At 41.8% G+C, this 19,983-nt stretch overlaps 1 protein-coding gene across 5 annotated transcripts in view; it reads left to right on the top strand.

Annotated features, from left to right (window-relative positions):
• The first annotated feature begins 1,785 nt into the window (after positions 1-1,785).
• The window catches only part of GRM7 (glutamate metabotropic receptor 7), an 855,283-nt gene continuing 837,085 nt past the window's right edge, over positions 1,786-19,983 (top strand). For 4 of the 5 annotated variants that reach the window (XR_008297019.1, XM_027042528.2, XM_027042527.2 and 1 more), the window contains exon 1: positions 1,790-2,731. Coding sequence is in view for 4 of the 5 variants with exons in the window: in XM_027042528.2 (XP_026898329.1) it covers positions 2,213-2,731 (519 nt within the window). In the remaining variant the exon portion in view is untranslated. Of the gene's footprint in view, positions 2,732-19,983 lie in introns of all 5 variants that reach the window. The other variant, XM_053219023.1, reaches the window with a different exon arrangement.

Here is a 19,983-nt window from a genome sequence, read left to right as displayed (position 1 = left end):
TCTCTAACTCACTCACAGATTGTCTATTGGATAGTGGTAACCCTGTTATACTATAGTAGGTGCTGCAGCCAAAGTCAAGGGATTAGCCATGCATAGCTCTGGTTGGGCTCTATTCTCATCCTTGAACTCATCACAATAGCCAGTCACCAGTCCTAAATTGTAAGATAGTGGGTCCATTCTCAAATTATAAGTATGAAACATGGAGGAAGGGCCTATCCAAAAAGAAACTGATGGCTTGGACCGTCCCTATAAGGGAGAGGAATAGATGGTAAGCATGGGGGAAAAAAGTCCTCTATAGCAGGAAATGTTTGTAATGTTCTTTGGAGATCAAAAAACTGGTCTCCTATGCAGAAAGCAATAGAGGATATTGGTTTAAAAAGAGCCCCATGGCCAAAGGGATATGGCCTGTTTTAACAGAGGATTTGGGATAACATGGAGAGCATCCTGTTCAATTTCACTATTTCACACATTATTTCTTGTCTAAAACCTAGACAAGAAAACAGAAATGCTGAGTACACACAGGTAGTTGGAGACAGAGACAACCCACTACCAGTCTTCTGACCTTGTATTGTGTGTGTGTGTGTGTGTGTGTGTGTGTGTGTTATGTTGTTTGTTTTTTGTACCAGGACATTTTTCTTACAACAGTAACAACAACAGCAACCAGTATAGCCTTGCTTCTGGTTCTCTCTCCATTCTCAAATCTGTATAATATATTTTTGCTGCACTCCAACAGAAAACCTCAGCAAGAAAGGAGTTAACCATCCTGAGTCCCTTCTGGTACCAAGGACAGAGACATTATCCTTTCTTCATATAAGAACTAGGGCCACCTGTTGCTTTAATAGCCAAAGTTCGGTCTCAGCCAGCAGGAGAGGACACCTTTGAAAATCAGCTTTCTAACTGCACTGCAGCCTGTCCTGGTATCCTGATTTAGCTACCAAATCTCCAGCCAGAAAAAGAGAGAAAGGTATCTGGATCATCTGGGAAACTTCTACCTGCCTTTCTTTCTTCCTCCTACTGTCACCTCTTTCCTGCTGTTTCCTGCCTGCAAAAACCTGTCAGCAGCCCAGAAACATCTTTGGAAAAGGGTAGGAGGGAGCCTTATACCTGTCAGCACCAGAGAAGAAAGTGCACTTTGCAGAGTTCTCAGTTGTTACATCTCTGGCGATGATAGAATGAAAAGAGGGGAGTCCGAGGTTTCCACCACAGATTTGCTAGAGACCTCAGTTCATCCTTGTCTGCCCCCCAGTAACCCTTGAAGACCAGGGTGCACTTACATTCCTAACGTTTCTTGGCGTGTTTTCCTAAGAGCTTGTCCGGTGCCTGGTTCCTACCCCCAACCCCCGCCCTCCCCCGCAAGAAGTCTCCGGGTAAAGGTTCTTTAAGTCATGAATCAGGCTCCTGTGTGTACGTGTGTCTTTCTTAAAAACTGGTCCAGACGGATTAGTAGTAGAGAGTGGGATCTCCCACCTCCCCTTCATCACTGCGTTCTCTACCTAGCGACTCGCTCGCAGTCTCAGGGATCTGACAGCCAGGGTTCGCGACCTCAGGGTTGGGAGCAGTCAGCACCAGATATCCCTGCCCCCTCCTGGGGTTGCTGCCACCCGTGCCTAGAATGTGCCAGTGGGTGCAGGCGGGCGAGCTGGACGCTTCTACCGTAAGAAGGGAGTTCAGCCGTCGCCTGAGACCTGCAATCCTCAGATTCCCTGGAGACCGCGAAACTCCCAGTCGGAGGCACTCCCTGCTTTGCCGCCCACCCATTCCCCCCTCCTTACCTCAGCACGCAGCCCCTCCCTGCGTGATGATGCAAACCAGTAGGGAGGACGGGCTCTGGGAAGGGTGGGGAGTGTCGGAGAGCTAGCGAAGGAGGGAGGGAGTGGGAGGAGGAGGAGAGGGAGCCGAACGACCATTTAAAGCGATAGCAATCCTTGCCCTCTCCCCAGTGCTGGGTTGTTGGAGAGCGCGAGCGGCAAGCCGGGGAGCGCGAGCGCGGCGCGCGGGCGGGCGAACCCGGGAGCGCACGGAGCCCCAATCTGGCAGGCGCCGCGGGACCCCCCATCTTCTCTGGCTGCCCCTCCCCGGGCGCCCCCACCCTCCGTGCCTGCAGGAGTCTCAGGGCTTCCCCGGAGGACCTCACCCCAAGGGGCCCGGACCCCGGCGAGCCCGCCACCATCCCCTCCAGCGCTGCCGCCACCACCGCAGCAGCCGGAGCAGCATGGTCCAGCTGGGGAAGCTGCTCCGCGTCCTGACTTTGATGAAGTTCCCCTGCTGCGTGCTGGAGGTGCTCCTGTGCGCGCTGGCGGCGGCGGCGCGCGGCCAGGAGATGTACGCCCCGCACTCTATACGGATCGAGGGGGACGTCACCCTCGGGGGGCTGTTCCCGGTGCATGCCAAGGGTCCTAGCGGAGTGCCCTGCGGCGACATCAAGAGGGAGAACGGGATCCACAGGCTGGAAGCGATGCTCTACGCCCTGGACCAGATCAACAGCGATCCCAACCTGCTGCCCAACGTGACGCTGGGCGCGCGGATCCTGGACACTTGTTCCAGGGACACTTACGCGCTCGAACAGTCGCTCACTTTCGTCCAGGCGCTCATCCAGAAGGACACCTCCGACGTGCGCTGCACCAACGGCGAGCCTCCGGTTTTCGTCAAGCCGGAGAAAGTAGTTGGAGTGATTGGGGCTTCAGGGAGTTCGGTCTCCATCATGGTAGCCAACATCCTGAGGCTCTTCCAGGTAGGGAGGCGCTCCCTCCGGGGCAGAGCGCGCTTTAGCTCCCCGCGCTCTTAATCCTAAAAGATGGCTTGGACTCCAGGGGTGCGGGGTCAGGTCAGCCTTCTCTCAGTTTCACCCTGGAGATCCTGCGAATCCCTCCCACCCCACCCGAGGAGGTACCTTCCCTGCTTGGTTCATTTCCCTTCCATCTCTCCCCTGTCCGCGCTCCACTCCATCCGGCTTGACATCCTGGATTTATGGCCCCATTTACAAGAAGCAATCTGCGAAAAACAAGGCGATGATTTAAATGGGTTTGCATTAGAGTGAAATATGGTCCAAAAAACAGGCTTGTAAAAGTGCCGGGCTCCTGTGAGAGCCGGTTGGGCTCGTGGAATATGAAAGATGAGAAGACGCCTCGAAACTGGGCATTTCTCAACTCCCCAGCTTCCCAGCCCCAAGCCACCCGGCAAGCCGCAGCTCGCTTGGAAAATTTCAAGAAGAGCTTAGGGAGGCACTTCTTAAACCGAGGGCTAGGTTTTCACCTACGCGTGGATGTCAATTGCCCATCTGTCTCGGGTTGGATCTCCCGACCTGTAGCCTGTCTCCGCGAGGGCTTTGGGGCGGAAGGCGCGGGGACCCTCCCCAAGTGGGGAGATGCCACCCGCAGACGTGACCCCCGGGTGATTTGCTCTGGGCAAGTGTTTGCACCGTCTAAATTGCATTTGCAGTCCGGCCACTGGCAGGAGCTGGGCGATCAGCTTTCTACTCCTGCCCCTTCAGAGCCCAGGGATGAGCTCATGCTAACTGCGAAACAAAATCGCTTTCGCTGCCTCCGCCCTCCGCCCATCCTTCCCACGACCTCCCTACCACAGCCCCCCAACCCTTCCCTCGGCTCCGAAAACGACTCCCGGAGCCAGGCGAGAAGGCGCCTGGAGGGAGGCACTAGGGTGCGCTGAGCAATGCCGGCCGCCCTCCTGCTCCGGGCGCCAGAGGGCAACGGCGAAAAAGGGAGGAAGGCGGATCCGGGGCAGCTGAGCGGTGGGTTCTACTGCAGTGCTCTCTCTCCGCCCGCTCCCGCATTTTGTGCCCCGTGGCTCCTGTGCTGCATTGGGTATAAACTGATGCATTTTGGATTTTAAGAAATTGAGTTCCAGGGTCTGTGTGATTGTGGGTTCCCTTCTCCTTGTTTTTCCGTCTTTCTTTTTTTCTTTTTCTCCCTCCTTTGTGTTTTTCTTCTTCTCTCTCCCTCTTTCAGTTTCTGATTCTTTTCTTCCTCTCTGCCCCCACCCCCAAGGTTTTGGTTTTTTTGTTTTTGTTTTTGTTTTTGTTTTGTTTTGTTTTCGTTTTGTTTTGTTTTCATCTCTCTTGAGATGATCCTTTCCTAATGCACAGCTCTCTCCCTGCCAGGTAGTGCCCCAACCCAATTAATCCCTTCTCTAGATGTTCTGGCTAACCGTGGTGTCCTTATGCTCCCCATATCTAACGAATTGGCTCCCTTCCAAATGCTTTCCCAAAGGGTGTTGGGTTTCTGAAGGGGATTCCTTTTGAGATTCAAACTGTCACCACGTCAGCACCTAGGAGTGTGAAGTTTGTGTGTGCACTAGAAGGACAAGTGCCTGCCCAAGGCTGCAGCCTGGTATGGCCCCTCTGATCTTCTGAACATCCCTAACACTTCTGGAGTATGCTGTTGTGGGAGTCCCTAGATATCTGCAAACCCAAAAAATGCTTTGGGGGCAGCCTTCATTCTGAGATGATGCTTTTGGGAAGAGGTTGGGTTATTGTAAGCCAAACCCAGAAGCACTTCCTTCCTGTCTGAGCTTAAAGCCTGGCAACTTAAGAGGGCAGTGCTGCAGGAGAAAGTGAAGTCAGAGATCACCTGGGAACCACTAGGGCCACTTGCAACCCTGTGAGCCCGGAGCCCCGGGGGTCGAAGGCATATTTAGTGTTTCACATGTTTAAATTATTTTGGTGCCTGTTCCTCTCTTCACTCAGAGCACTGGTAGTACTGCAGATGGGCCTGTTTGTCTGAAAAAGAGTGCAATGTTCAAGTCAGGAGAGGAATTGCAGAGCAGGCTGAAGGACTGTGTTTGCTGAGAAAGATTCCAGGGGGAGATGATTCTTCCTCTGGTGTGTGAACCTGAGGCTCTTGTGAGCAAAAGAAATAGCTTGCCTTATTCCCCCATTCCCTGGGCTGGGAAGAAAGGAACTGAATGCCAATGTTAGTGTGGGTTGGGACCACAACCATTCAGAGAAAACACTGTCATTTTCCTCTAATTTGCAAATTGCAGCTATTCATGTTGGATTGAACAGCTGAGGGAAAAAGAGCCCCCAGTTTTCACCTGCATTTATGGAGAAGAGGCTGGGTAGCAGGAAGAATGCACCAACTTGTGGCTTGTGCTACAAGCCGGGTATAACTCTTGGTGTGGGTATCCTGCTTCACCATTGCCCCTGTTGGAATATATAGCTATATATTCCAACAGTCTCTCCCAGTAGCCTTTGTTTTTTTTCTTTTGCACGTGATTGTAGGAGCTCTGGGCATGCAAGTCTAATCCCTAATTTCCCAGCTTCTGTAAGCCTACAAAATGAATAGAGAGAATAGTGGTACACAGACCCATTGTTCCAAAGCACAATCAATTTAGAGAGAGAGGGAAAGAACTGTAGGTGAATCTTCTCTGGGACTGCAGGGTTCAGCTCAATTAAGATTGTCCTATATAAAAGAAGCTCCTGTAAATGATTGAATTCTTAGCTCTCCAGAGATTTGAGTTTTCTTTTCCAGGGCCCAGTAGGTTGCTGTGGGAACCATGCCAAACCTATCATTTGAGATAAAAAATTACGGTGAGATAAGCTTCTAGGCTGGAGGAAGGAATACTTAGTGACTTAGTGACTTAAGTACTACACACTGGGGGTGGGGGACAGGAAGGAGTAATGAGATAGTAATAAATGTAACTAATGTTGTTGTCAGAAGAAACTGGAATGAAGTTCTTTCCTGAAAATTAGGACCTGGGGCAAGAATGACTCCTCAGATATAAATAGTGTCTATGACTTTGAATTTTCATTTGCCTGCTGGTCTACCAGACCAAAGATGTGAGCTGAGCAAGTCCTCCCTCTCTCTCTCTCTCTCTCTCTCTCTCTCTCTCTCTCTCTCTCTCTCCTCTGTATGCACACTGAATTGATTAGTAAATGACATGTCAGAGGACAGGAATGATGTCCACTGGGTCTTTCAAATCTAGGAATTTGAGGCTAATGAAATTAGTGTGTGGCCAGGGCTCTGCCAACAAGAATTAAGTCACTGCAACCACCCTGCAATGCATTTTCAGCCTCAGAGAAACATCAGGGAGGAATTTCTGGAGATTTGTTTCTGAGCCTGTACAAAATAATACTCTCCTAATGCTAAGAAAGATTAAATGTAAATTAATTTTGACTATGAGTAACATATTTAAAAAATAATCACAGAGTGGGGATGGCTTAAAGTAGAGAGCTTATATAATATGGTGTCCAAAGGATAAATCTCCCCTGACCACTGTTTTATGGGCTATAAGTAAGATATATTATAGTGGAAAGTAATAGGCATGTTTTTATTCAAGGCTTCTCTGTTATTGACTTGAGAGCAAACACTCTGAGAGTATAAATTACTCTTGCTACATCCTGACTCTGAATGAACAATATTTCATGGCCAGTGACATGGTCTAAGCCATAGACTTGGAATTGAATGGCATCTGTTTCAGTTGCTTTGTTCCTTCAAAAGCAACTAGATGGAAAAAGTGGCCAACTTGACTCTTGTTGGAGCATATTGCAGATCTAAACCTGTGGACTTTATACCATAAATGAAATACATTTGTAAATTTCTAAATGTCGTCCTTCTGTTCATTGAAGCTTGAACATAATCTCAAACTTCCAGGGCATTTTACATATACATACCTAGTTTTCTTCTTCCTTCTTTCTTTTGCTTCCTCTTTTCTCTCTTTCTGTCCATCTTACATAATTGGGTAGAACTGGGCACCTAGGATGATATGGTATTACTATAGTAGGAATTTTTTTTTAAACAACTCTAACCTACTCTTTTTAAAATTTCATAAATACAGGTGTCAGTGCCATTTGGAATAGGCTCTATAACAATCTCTGCCTCCACATTTACTGTGTTTCAGGAAATTTACCTAACAGATGGTGAGTGGGCAATTTTTAAAAGGGGCATTTTTGAAAAGAGCAGAGAGGGAAGGAATAGAGGCAGGCACATACTATATTTGAAGATACCTCCACGTTTATATTTTATGTATACAGGCCCATAAGATTAAGATGTCTTTGGGAATTTTTCTCTTCAAAAATAATGGAAATAATGATGGCCTTTGCTTTGTTTTCATAAATTCTTAGAGTATAACAAACCATAAATGTTCCATTTCCTATATATATAGGTTGTGTCATGGCCTTAAAAGACCATAGCCAGATTACACAAAGTGCACTCCAATCTCATTCCTGCCATTCATTAGTCTTGTTACCCTAAATAAATTGATTATTTTTTCCAGGCCTCAGTTACTTCATCTGATTTTTTTTTCTTTAAAAATAAATGTTTCTAAGTCTTTAATCTCTTCAGGTCGTAGTTTGCTTGGAGAAAACCTGCTCTTGTCCAAACTCTATAATGTCATATTTCTGGCTCCCGCTTTGAACTTTGAGCGAGTTTGGGGGAACTTTTAAAGAATATTTTCACCGGTATCTTAATATCAGTCTAGCTCATTTCTCATATTCAGACTTTTCCCCCTTTTTCTTTTGCTGGTGTGCTTCTTAGTCATGTATATCAAGGCTGGTGTTGAGGAAAATGACCTTCTGGGTTGGCTTACTGCATCGTCAGAAGACCTGGGACAGGGAGCAGGAACTGTGGAATTTATAGAGGCAGATATAGCTTTCATTATCCAGTGCTGTCCCCTTTCATCTTGCAAAAACACCAGGCTTTCTTTTGGAAAACTGCCAAATAAGGACTTTCTGCCTCCTCCCTGGCCCAAGTAACTGAACTCAAGCAAAGCAGGTGATGGGTTCAGGTGTAGGCATCTGACCTTGGCCAGAATCCTCCCCAAGACTTTTCTGTCAGAGGAAAATGGGAAAATTGGCTCCTCTCTCTGGAATTTCTAAACTGGGGAGAAACAACTCTGGGACTCCCAGTGGCCATTCAACACAAGACAAGACTTTCTGTAGAATAAAGCCATACAGAGGTAGGCAGGGTTGAGTAATGGAGAGAAAGCCCGAGCCCTGTTGATATTCTGAAACTCTCAAACCCAACTATATCTGAATCAGCTGAATCCCTGAATTTTCAGAACTTGTTCTTAAAATAAATTAATTAATCAAAATTCCTTCTACTATTTTCAGTTTGTTTTCAGCTATGTGCAGTTAAAAGTCTCCTAGCCAGGGGCTCCTGGGTGGATTAGTCGGTTAAGCATCTGTCTTTGGCTCAGGTCATAATCTTGCAGTCATGAGTTCGAGCCCCGCATCTGGCTCTCTGCTGACAGCTTGGAGCCTAGAGCCTACTTCAGATTCTGTGTCTCCCTCTCCTTCTAACCCTCCCCTGCTTGCGCTCTTCCTGTCTCTCTCTCTCAATAATAAACACTAAAAAAAACAAAAACAAAAACAAACAAAAACAAAACAACAACAAAAAAAACCCCAACAGCCTCCTAGCCAAAACAAGCGATTTCTTAGCTTAGTGTAAGGCTTGCTGATTGGCATCCATTAAGTGAGAAATAATATAAGATATTTTCTTTACATTAAATATAATCCTTCTAGCGCAGGTGTGGGATATTCAGAACTCTGCATTCTTCCCTCTCTTCTCAACATTTGCTTTATTAACATGAAGGATTTGTTATCCCATCTTGATGCAATTGAGAGAGAAGGTGAACACTTCTGATGTGGAGTGTAGCATATAGGCCTCCTATTTGGAAGCTTTAGAACCATCCTTGCTTCCCTTCATTACAGCAAATCTTTTGTTGATGTCTCCAGGGAAGAGCAGCATTTTCCTGGCATAATGGAGTACAAAATGCATTAAACTCCTGGGTCACTCTACAGTAAGCATCAAGCCTAACTACTTGTCTTCCCCTTTTACTTAAAGTAGACAAAAAAGAACAGTCACAAACACATTTTTCCAACAACTAACCTGTATATGTGACTACTGTTTAGAAGACAGTTATGCAACATACATTCAGACCAATGAATTCATGGACCTTTTCTCAAGTGACACAGTAAATAGATGTATTTTATGCACCTAACAAAAGCAAAACAAAATCTTTGTTCAGGTAAATATCTGAGAAGAATGTTATGGCAGCATTTATGATTATGATATTTCCATGTTTGACAAGTAACTTCCTTTCAATTATATTTACTGCTAAATGTTTCTTGAATCAAGTTATTATATTATAAGGTCAAAAATAAAATAATGTGAAGTTACAATATAGTATACATATCTGTTTTATGAGAACCAAAGCTCTAATTTCTTTTCAATAACAGTAGTAGTAACCACATTAATAATTTGATCTTTGCTAGGAGCCATTATGCCATGCACTATAAATACTTTATCTCATTTGGTTCTTACAATAGTTCTGCAAAAGGCTTATTATCATCCCCACCGTACAGCTGAAGAAAGTGATTCTCATAGCCCCAAGTCACATGACTGGTAAGTGGCAAAGTCTGGATTCACACTCAGGTTTATCTGACAGTACCCTGGTTGTCAACCACTACGAATGCTGTTCAACTCTTGCACAAATGCAGAAATACTTAAAATAATTATAATTCACCTACCCTGAAACTGTGGTGAAATTTGAAGACATCAAAGTGGCTGATTGCTTAACCACACCTATTTCCAGAAAGAAATAATATTTTATTTCAGTTCTACAATGAGATTAATTCTATAGGTCTGTTAAAACTTGAGTACATAGGGGCGCCTGGGTGGCGCAGTCGGTTAAGCGTCCGACTTCAGCCAGGTCACGATCTCGCGGTCTGTGAGTTCGAGCCCCGCGTCGGGCTCTGGGCTGATGGCTCAGAGCCTGGAGCCTGTTTCCGATTCTGTGTCTCCCTCTCTCTCTGCCCCTCCCCCATTCATGCTCTGTCTCTCTCTGTCCCAAAAATAAATAAACGTTGAAAAAAAAATTAAAAAAAAAAAAGAAACTTGAGCACACAAATCCTCATCCCCAAATGAAATATGGTTGTTGTCTATTATTCAACAGGTAGCCCTTTATGTAGGAAACAAATACATAGTAGACTGTCTGTGCAAATAAAAGAGAAAAGATGTGTTTTTTTTTTTGGTCCTGATTCAGTGCCCATCATTATGGATTATGATGGCTCTTTCTGAACTTTATTTCATTCACTCTACTCTTTCTACAAACCTCAAGTGGGAAAATCCATCATTCAGATATATGTGCAAAGTGAGCTGACTGTATTAATACAATTGCTGAAAGTCAAGTTGATAGAGCACAGGAAATACATCCTAATAAATGCAACATTAATGTTTATGTGGGCCGTAGAGTGAGGGGAAGGAGAATTTTCAGTTTAATGGATTATTTTGCCTCTTGCTATGAAAGTGCTACAGCTAAATAGTTTTATAATTGGTCATTTACAGAACTCTCCATCTCTGGATGTTGTGCTCTCTCTCTTCTGTGGCTGCCAATCCTTTCTCTTGTTCTTGTTGGAAGATAGCAACGAAGCCACTTCAAGGGCTCAGCCTGCTTTTCTACCTTATTGTTTAGATGAAAATATTTCCATTTGTTAAAGTACTACTTAAACATTTTTATCGGGTTTTAAACTTGACTGTGTTCTGAATGTAGTAGCACAGGCAGACATAATGCGGGATGTTTTCCTGGAGAAAACTTACTTTTATCAAAGGAGTCATCAGAATTTTCATGTAGGGATGAAGAACAAAATTCTGAAGTTAGGTTTGAATTTAAATTCATCCTCACTACTTTTTACCAGTCTCACCTTGATCAAACAGGTACATTTCTTATCAACTTTCTTATATTTGAAATGGGAGTGATACAAGTATACTTGTCTGATAAGTAATTGTAAAGATTGCACAAAATAAGCATGGAAATATTTTAGCACTGAGTTTAGCATGTGATGAGTGTTCAATACATTTAAAAGCTGTTATTTTATTATTATTATGCTATTATTACTAAATATAACTATTTCTTAAATGTCACTATTGCTAAATTTACTGTAAAATTACCATAATAATCCATGCTGGATTTCACTCTTTTTGTTCCTTTGTTTAAATGGAAAATATTACACACACATACACACACACACACACACACACACACACACACACACACAGTGAGAACACATTAGTAGTAGTATTCAGTGGAGTGAGAATTTCTATGGCTCTGATTAAGGTGAACAAGGAATGCCATGGACTTATATACCAGAGAGGCTAAGAGTAGTGGGCTATGGGGTTAGTCAGCCCCAAGTTTGAAGTCCACTGTGACCTTTTTGTAGCCATACAACCTTGAGGAACTTACTTAAACTTTTTGAGTTCTACCACTGGTTTCCTCATCTGTATTTTTTTCCAGAAATATTTATTAAGCATCCCTCTTGTGCACTGTTTTTTGTGCTTGGACATATCAGTGACTAAAAGAGACAAGTGTGCTCTCTCTCTCCTTTCTCTCACCCTCCCTTCTGTCTTTCCTCCCCTCTCCTCTTCCCTTTCTCCTATCTCTACTCTTCTGTCAGCTTACACTCTCATGTGGAAACAAATAGATGTGATAAATAAGTCCTACAGTATGATAGTTGATGAACCCTATGGAATATGGAAAAGAACATTAAGCATGCTGAGGAATGTTGGGTTGGTAGTCCTGGGGGGTGTACAGGTGGGTTCTACTTTTAACTATGGTAGTCAGGGTGGATTTCATAAGGTGACAGTTGAGTAAAGACGTGAAGTGAGGGAATTGTCAGAATGGATTAGGGGAAGACCATCCCCTGCCAGCTGGAACAACCAGTGCCAGAACGCTAAGGCAGAAATATGCCTGGCAGGTTGTAGGAACATCAAAGATGCCACTATGACTGAGTAAGTCAGGAAGAGAAAGGGGAAGCAAGAGGGCTTGAGATTAGAGATATGACAGGGCAGTTTGGGAAGCCTTGGTAGTCCTTGGAAGCCATCACATGTATTTTGTCTTACCATAAGTGTAGGCAATGAGTGGTGGGATTTTAGCATGATGCGTCTGTTGGTTTAAAACAATGTCATCTGTGGTATTGAGGATGGGGGAAAGAGTGGAATTAGGGATCATTTCAGGAGGTGATTACAGGTGCTTAAGAGATGACTGGTGGTGGCTTGGGCCAGGATTTTAGCAGCAGATGATTCAAGAAGTGATACATTTGGAAGATGGTGACACTATTTCCTGGTAAATAGAATGGGAGATGTGAAAGGAAGAAAAGGGACAAGGTGAATCCAAGACATGGGGCCTGAGCAAGTGGAAAGGTGGGATTACTATCACTTCAGATGGAAGAGGTTTGGAGTGGAGCACATCTGGGGGATCAAAGATCAGATCTGGAGGTAGAAGGTTTGAGAAATTTTTTGACATCCAGGTAGAGATGCTGAATGCACAGTTGGATATACAAGTCTGCAGTTATGAAGAAAAACCTAAACTAGAGATACATTTTCATAAAACGGAGATAACTAAGAATGACTACATGGGAATACTATTTTAAAGATTAAATGAAATAATGCGGTTAACACTGGGTATTTCCCCCAAATTTAATAACTACTAGCTAAAGACAATTGTCTGAAATGAAAAAAAAATCCTATAGTTTTTGCAGTAGAACTGAACAAAGTGATGTCACAATCATTTTAACAGTATTTGTGACACAATTGTTTTAAGTCAATTTATATAACATAAAAGTTGGGGATTTGCATCACTGGTATACATTTGACCCTTAAACAATGTGGGAGTCAAAGGTACTGACCCCCACACAGTTGAAAATCCACACTGAGCTTTTGAGTCCCCTAAAAGTTAATAGCCTACCATTGACCTGAAGCCTTAGTGATGACATAGACATTTGATTCACACATAGTTTGGTTTTTTTATATGTATTATGCACTGTATACTTAGGATAAAGTAAGCTAGAGAAAATAAAATATTACTACGAAAAATCATAAGGAAGAGAAAAGACATTTACAGGACTGTACTGTATTCATTGAAAAACCCCATATATAAGTGGATTTACACAGTTTAAACCCATGTTGTTCAAAGGTCAGTTGTATAGGAGAGTTTGAGCAGAGACCCAGGTATTCAAGGAAAAATAATGGGACTGTCTTATAATATCCTTATGGGTACAGACTTTGATCACTTCATTGGGCATCTCATATCTTCCATTCACTTTGCTATTGAATACACGGTGGGGAAAATTTGATCTTACTGGTTTTGAGCTCCCTTTAGGTTTTTACAAATCGTTTAACAGCCTTTGTAGCTTATCCAAAATTCTGTTCCTTATTCATTTGATTATCGGATACTGGTCTAAGCATGTCCTTATACTAAAAAATGCATGACCATGTTGTCTCTACACATCTATAATTGTATTTTAACACTGTCATTATGTAAGCTATATTTTAATGGCAATTATAACAAATTTTGTATCAACACATCCGTTTCTAGTGTTCAGGGGGAGAGCAGCATGTAGTAAATTTTATCAAAATATAGCATCTGAAGAACAGAACAGAGGGTAATTGTGTAATTCTGTATTCACTATAATTAAGTTCAGTGGAGTTGGCATAATAGAATTAAGATAAAAAAAAAAAACCAACATTGAGGCACCATGGCTCCCTATCATAACACACCCTTTTCACATCAGAGAACATACACTTGGCGTCTTTCTTTTTCTTTTTTTTAATATGAAATTTATTGTCATACGTCGCTCCTCATCAGGGAAATACAAATCAAAACCACACTTAGCATATTTCTATACAGAAATGGAGAAAGGAAGAGGCCAGAGGATGAATGGCAGACACTAAAAGAGCAGGATTATGAAAAACAACATAGCAATGAAATATTGCTTCTGGATTTGGTAGGTGGGGAAAATCTACTAGCATGTATGCCTGCTGGGACCACATTTTCTGGAACACTTAAACCCAATGTCAAATATGCTGTCTCATCTTCCTTGTAAATAGGGATGTATCTTTGCTTCCTGTTTCTTGAAAATGGGTTGTAAAGATTATCACAAGAACTGTACCATATGATAAAAGTACATTGTTTTGAAATGACTGACACTCTGTCAGGTGTCACACTCCAAGTTTGCTGTCTCTTTCTCTTAGACTTATTTTAGTTTGCAGTATGGGACTGGGTAATGGGAAAGATCACTGGAATTTTTATGTCTTCAGAAGGCAGTGTAGCATAATGGTTAAGATTGTAGGCACTGGGCATAGGTTAAATTCCTGCTTTCCACTTGCTAACTATATTAGCTTGGTCAGTTTAGCTGATTATCTGCCCCTCAGTGTTCCCATCTATAAGGTGATGATAATATTCCATCCTCTTAGTACTGTCTTCAAGATTAAATGAAATTACCCATGCCAAGCACTTAATACAATGGCTAGAGCACAGCAAGGTCTATTTATCAACATTATCATCATCATCATCACCATGCCAGGTACTATCTCTCTAATGCATCATTTCATTATCTCCTCCCCGCCATTTCTATTTCTGCCATGTTTCTATATAAGAGTAGGGTTGTGACAGAGCTTTTCCTTCCACTGGTATCTGATTGTTAGTCCTCAAGGTGGATGGACTTGGAGACAGCATACTGCTGCTCATTGAAACAATTCCTGTTTGGAAAGGGTAGTTGGATGTTGAGGCCAAGGAATTTTCTCTCTTCATCTGGGAGACTAAAGAAATATTCAGGCCTCAGTAGAGAAGTCAGGCAAAGGGCAAAATGGTTATTTTCATACTTTAGTGATTAAGCACAAGTCAGGCAGACTGAATTTGAACTACTTTCCATTGTGTATTGACAGTGAGACGTTAGGTGTTTTTTGCAACTCCTGTGAGTTTACAGTTGATAAAAAGAATAATAATATTAGGACCTACTGTATAGCATCATTGTAATAAGTGAATAAAGCATTTAGCATGTTTTTGGCATTCAGTAATCACTTAATACTTATTAACTTTCACAAATACTATCAGTACTACTAATATTACTAAGTAGTTGAACAAATCTGATGTCCTTCCTTTTCTTAAGTTGAACATAATTATTTGAATAATCACCTTACGTTTATTAAGGAGTGCTTATAAAGCCTCATGAACCCCAAAGGTCCTTCAGCTCTTCTCCTCATCAGACCTGTCCTGGAGGGGTGGAGTCAACACCATCCCATCACTGCCATCATTGTCACTTAACTAACCATACTGAACACTTTCTGTGTGCTGGGCACCAAACTTGGCCCTGTATGTGTACTATATCATGTTGTTCTCACATTCAGGTGGGAGACCTGATTATCATCATCCCTACTTTACAGATAAAGACACTGAGGTGTTAAAAAAAATAAGCATTTTGACTCACAGCAAGAGATGGAGCTGATATTTAAACCTCTGTCTCTCTGACCTCAATGGCCTGTAAATTTTATTATACTACATCCTGGTAAAAAAATATGCTTCCAGCCACTTAGATAAGAGAAGTCTTGATCCTCATATTCCTATATATCCCATGCTGTCCTTGCCTCAGTACTAGTAGGGAGAGGAAGGGCCCTTTTCAAAGACCAAAGGGAAATTACTCCCTTTTGCCTTTCTTCAATCAATTAACCAATATTTTATTTCCTTAAGAATCCCCACATGTTACTTTTGGTACTTACCTTGGCCTCTTAGCATTCTTACATTCTATACATGACTCATCCACTCTATTACATGTTAATTTACTTGAGGTCAAGTATAGGGTCTTATCCTGAAATGCAATTTTATCCCAGTAGTGTCCAACTGTGCTTTTCTTTTTATAGTTTTATAGTGCATCTGCAAATATTTATTTGAGTTTTGTTGAATTGTGCTCATCAATAGTGCATTAAAAGTTATATACAGAGAGCTTCCTTATAAAGAAAACCTTCTAAATAACTTTCTAGCTGGTTCTTTTTATAGGATTATTCTAAAAACCATAATCTTCAGATTGCTTTGTTTTTAGAGTAAGTACTTCATGTTACCTTATTTTAACATATAATAACATAGCTCTATTGTCTATATCAAACCTATGAGTCTTCACTGGCTTGTAACTTCGCTTGTTGATTGTTGTTGATTTTTCCATTTACAATGACATAATGTGGTCCTGTCATGGGTGGGGCTGGGTTGGAAGATACATCTAAGAGCCACAGATTGGTTTTCTAAAGAATTAACATAAAGAACTAGAGTTCCTTTCATATTTTGCAGAATCAAGAATTTCATTTTTATAATTTCATTCATTAAAGAAGTATGGCACTATTTCAAAATACTATCCTAATTTGATAATCTTCTTCTCCTTAGTCTTAATGAGAAGAGAGTAGGCTGAAATGAAGAAGGTCACTATGACCATTGGAACCACTGAGGTAGGAGTTAGTCACTGAGTTTTGTTTTCATCTCTCCTCTGTTAGCTTATGTCTTTCAGAGCTTACTAGGTGCAAGGTACTTAACTAACCATTGTAAATGGGTTGTTTCATGATCCCCTGATAGTGAAACAGGAAAGATATGTATTATTATGATCCCCCATAATGCACATGTGGAACAGAACCTCAGAGGTAGTATTTGCTCATTAAAATATGGTAGAAGTGGAACTTGGATTCAGGTCTGTTTGACTCCCAAATCAGTGATTTTTAATTAAGGTTATATAACCTTGTGTTACTAGATTGTTTCCAAAATTCTCTCAGCTCTAACTTTTTATAGTTAAGTGTTTGATTGCAAGTTTAACAGGGGTGAGGAGAGGTAGGGAGGAATTCCAGAATATTGAATGTTTTTTTCTTCATATATATCTCTATATAGGTGTATATACACACCCATATATATATATATATACACACACATATATATATATATATTATATAAATTCCAGAATATTGAATGTTTTTTCTTCATATATATCTCTATATAGGTGTATATACACACCCATATATATATATATATATATATATATATAATGTATAAAATTATTCATATTTAAGAACAGTTTTAAATTGAGGAAATATATATATATTTATATTTAAATTTTGGCTTCTTCTAGCCAGTAGCAAATGAAATTATTAGCACAGATAGCACAGATATACGCACAGCAGAGAAATAGCCAATCAGATTTAATTCAGTAGCTTGCTTTTTTTTTTTTTGGTAGATTTGTGTGTTGTGATTTTATATCTGCAGGTAATTTGTTGAAGAAAATATTTCTACCACTCTACACAAAACTAAATTCATTTAACAATACAGTCTGAAATGTCTTAGTACATCTTTAATCTTTAATGTCATCAGATATATAGAATTATAGACATACCCCAAAGAAATAATTTGAAGATGTAATTACTTGAATTTCCCTTATACCTATTTACTTTTGTGAATTAAAAAACTATATATTTCATTGTATTTATCTGTTTCTCTGAAGATGGAAAATACTGACTGAAACACAAAAAGTTAAAAAATATTATCTAAAATTACAAAAACTGAGAAAATGTCAAAGAAATAGCTTTTTTAAAAAAAATAAAACTTCTTCCTGTGGAGTCTGATGCAGGGCTGGAGCTCACAAACTATGATATCATGATCTGAGCTAAAAGCAAGAGTCAGACCCTTAACCAAAGGAGTCACCCAGCCACCCCAAAGAATTGAACTTCTAAACAGTGTTTTTGTGTGTGTGTGTGTGTGTGTGTGTGAGTGAGTGAGTGTGTAGTATTTCTTCTGAAGGAATTAATCTCAAAGCTCTACTAAGACTTTTCAGAGACCCATTTAATGAGCAACTATTTTGTGCCTGAGACTGCACTCTGCACTAGAGATTCTAGAATAATGATAGTAATAACAATAATAAAAATATAAATTTTCAAAGACCTTCCTTCCAAGTAAAGTCCACTGGGCAAACAGAGTGAGCCTCACATTAAAAATGGCAGTGATTCTCAAACATTAATGTGCTGAAGAATCATGGCAGGCATGCTGACCAGTCCAGTTCTGTGTGTGTGTGTGTGTGTGTGTGTGTGTGTGTGTGTGTGTGTGTTAGTTTATTTTTGAAAGAGAGAAAGAACAAGCTTGGTAGGGGCAAAGAGCGAAGGAGACAGAGGATCTGAAGCGGGCTGTGCGCTGAAAGCAGAGAGCTCCATGTGGGGCTCAAATTCACAAACTGTGAGATCATGACCTGAGCTGAAGTTGGACTCTTAAACCAACTGAGCCACCCAGCTGTCCCAAACCAGGGTGATTTTTGATCCCCTTCTCCAGTTGGTCAGGTATGAGGTCTAGGTAACTCTATCTTTAGTGAGCACCTCCAGGAGAGTCTAAGATGGATGTTCCCAGCTGTCCTCAGTCTTCAGTGAGCATCAGATTTGCTTGAGAGTATTGTTAAGAAAGATTGCTGGACTCTACCTCTACACTTTCTGGATCAGTAGGTTTATATTTCTAATCATTCCTTAGTTGTTGCTGACATTGCTATCGAAGGGACCACACTTCAGGAACCACTTATCACTTGTTTATTGAAAACATGCTTCACAATTCTGTAGTATAGGATTGTGTGTGCAGTGAAAGAGACATGCACAAAGACACATGGAGGCAAGGGGACTCCACCCTAATTGGTCAAAGGTAACAATAGTAGCTAGAATTGATTGACTCAGGAAAGGTTATAAGAACTTGCTCATTTAATCCTTTCAATAAAGTATGTAAGGGCTACTTCATGTCCCCATGTCCTAAACTGGTAGGAAGCAGATTAAGAGTTCAAATCTAGGAAGTCTGATTCCAGAACCCACATTCTTAACCATTCATAAAGGTTGTCAGTGAAGGCCTTCTGGCCTCTAAGTGTAGATAGGACGATGAGTGGACACAAATCCAGTACTCATCTGGTGTGTGTGTTGTAGGAGGTGGGAGAGGATGAGGGCTTCCAGAGGAACCAGCCCTACCCACACACCTACCCTAAGTAGGTCTGATTATTAGGAGTCTAAAACAAGAGTATAACTATGGTATGGTGAGAAGCATTCTAGAAACCTGGGGTTAGAATTCTCTGTTAGTAATGAGTTTTGCTGAGCTAAGAAAAAGTAAGAGTGACTTACTTTACTTTTTGCATGTGAAAAGAAGTTTGGAGATAGTCCCACTAGTGTTAATTCTGCTGTGGAAGAAGTGCCCGCAAGGGACAAGCTTCCTCCACCTTTTATCTCCCACTTCTCTAGCATGTCACTGTGATCCCTCTACTTGCAAGGTGACTGCTGACCCTCTACAGTTCTCTAACCATCAGGCAGGAAGAAAGAAGAGGGGGGAGAAAGGAAAGAAAGACAAAGACAGATAAAAAGCGTGTGTTAGGGAGCCTGGGTGGCTCAGTCCATTGAGCTTCTGACTTAGGCTCCGGTCATAATGTCACAGTTGGTGAATTCAAGCTCCCAGCATCAGGCTCTCTGCTGTCAGCTCAGAGCCCACTTCTGATCCTCTGTCTCACTGCCCCTCACCCACTCATGAACTCTGTCAAAAATAAGTAAATGTTGGGGCGCCTGGGTGGCTCAGTCGGTTAAGCATCTGACTTCAGCTCAGGTCATGGTCTCGCGGTCTGTGGGTTCGAGCCCTGCGTCGGGTTCTGTGCTGACAGCTCAGAACCTGGAGCCTGTTTCAGATTCTGTGTCTCCCTCTTTCTCTGACCCTACCCTGTTCATGCTCTCTGTCTCAAAAATAAATAAATGTTAAAAAAAAAAAAGTAAAAAAAAAAAAGTAAATGTTGAAAAAAAAAAAGAATGTGTGTTGTGTGTGTGTGCTGTGGGAGGACACGAATATCAGGGCTACAGAAAGGCAGTGTCTAAATCAGAGAGCAAATTATTTGCTGCAACTCATCAGCAGACTTCCATTTAGATCTCAAGGATGTAAGGCTTAAACCTGACTACCTTAATCTTAAGGATAATGAGGTCCACTAAACCAGGGCTCTGATAGTAAGGAATAGGCAGAGAGTGTTTATTGATTAGACAACCAGCAGTCGGCACAGATTTCCTCCCCACCATTACAAACAAATACCCCCCCAACTGTATTTTATTTCATATATTGTACTTTAAAGAATGGTGGGAAACTTTACTTATCTGTAAATAGTCTCTTAGAAAGGGTACAATTATATAATTATACAACCCCCTGGAGACCTCCTTTCTTCTAAAAACTCTT

Source organism: Acinonyx jubatus, chromosome A2 (assembly GCF_027475565.1).
Source record: "Acinonyx jubatus isolate Ajub_Pintada_27869175 chromosome A2, VMU_Ajub_asm_v1.0, whole genome shotgun sequence".
NCBI classification, from domain to species: domain Eukaryota; kingdom Metazoa; phylum Chordata; class Mammalia; order Carnivora; family Felidae; genus Acinonyx; species Acinonyx jubatus.
Note: the sequence above shows the minus strand (reverse complement) of the source record. Positions and strands in the feature narration are given on the sequence as shown.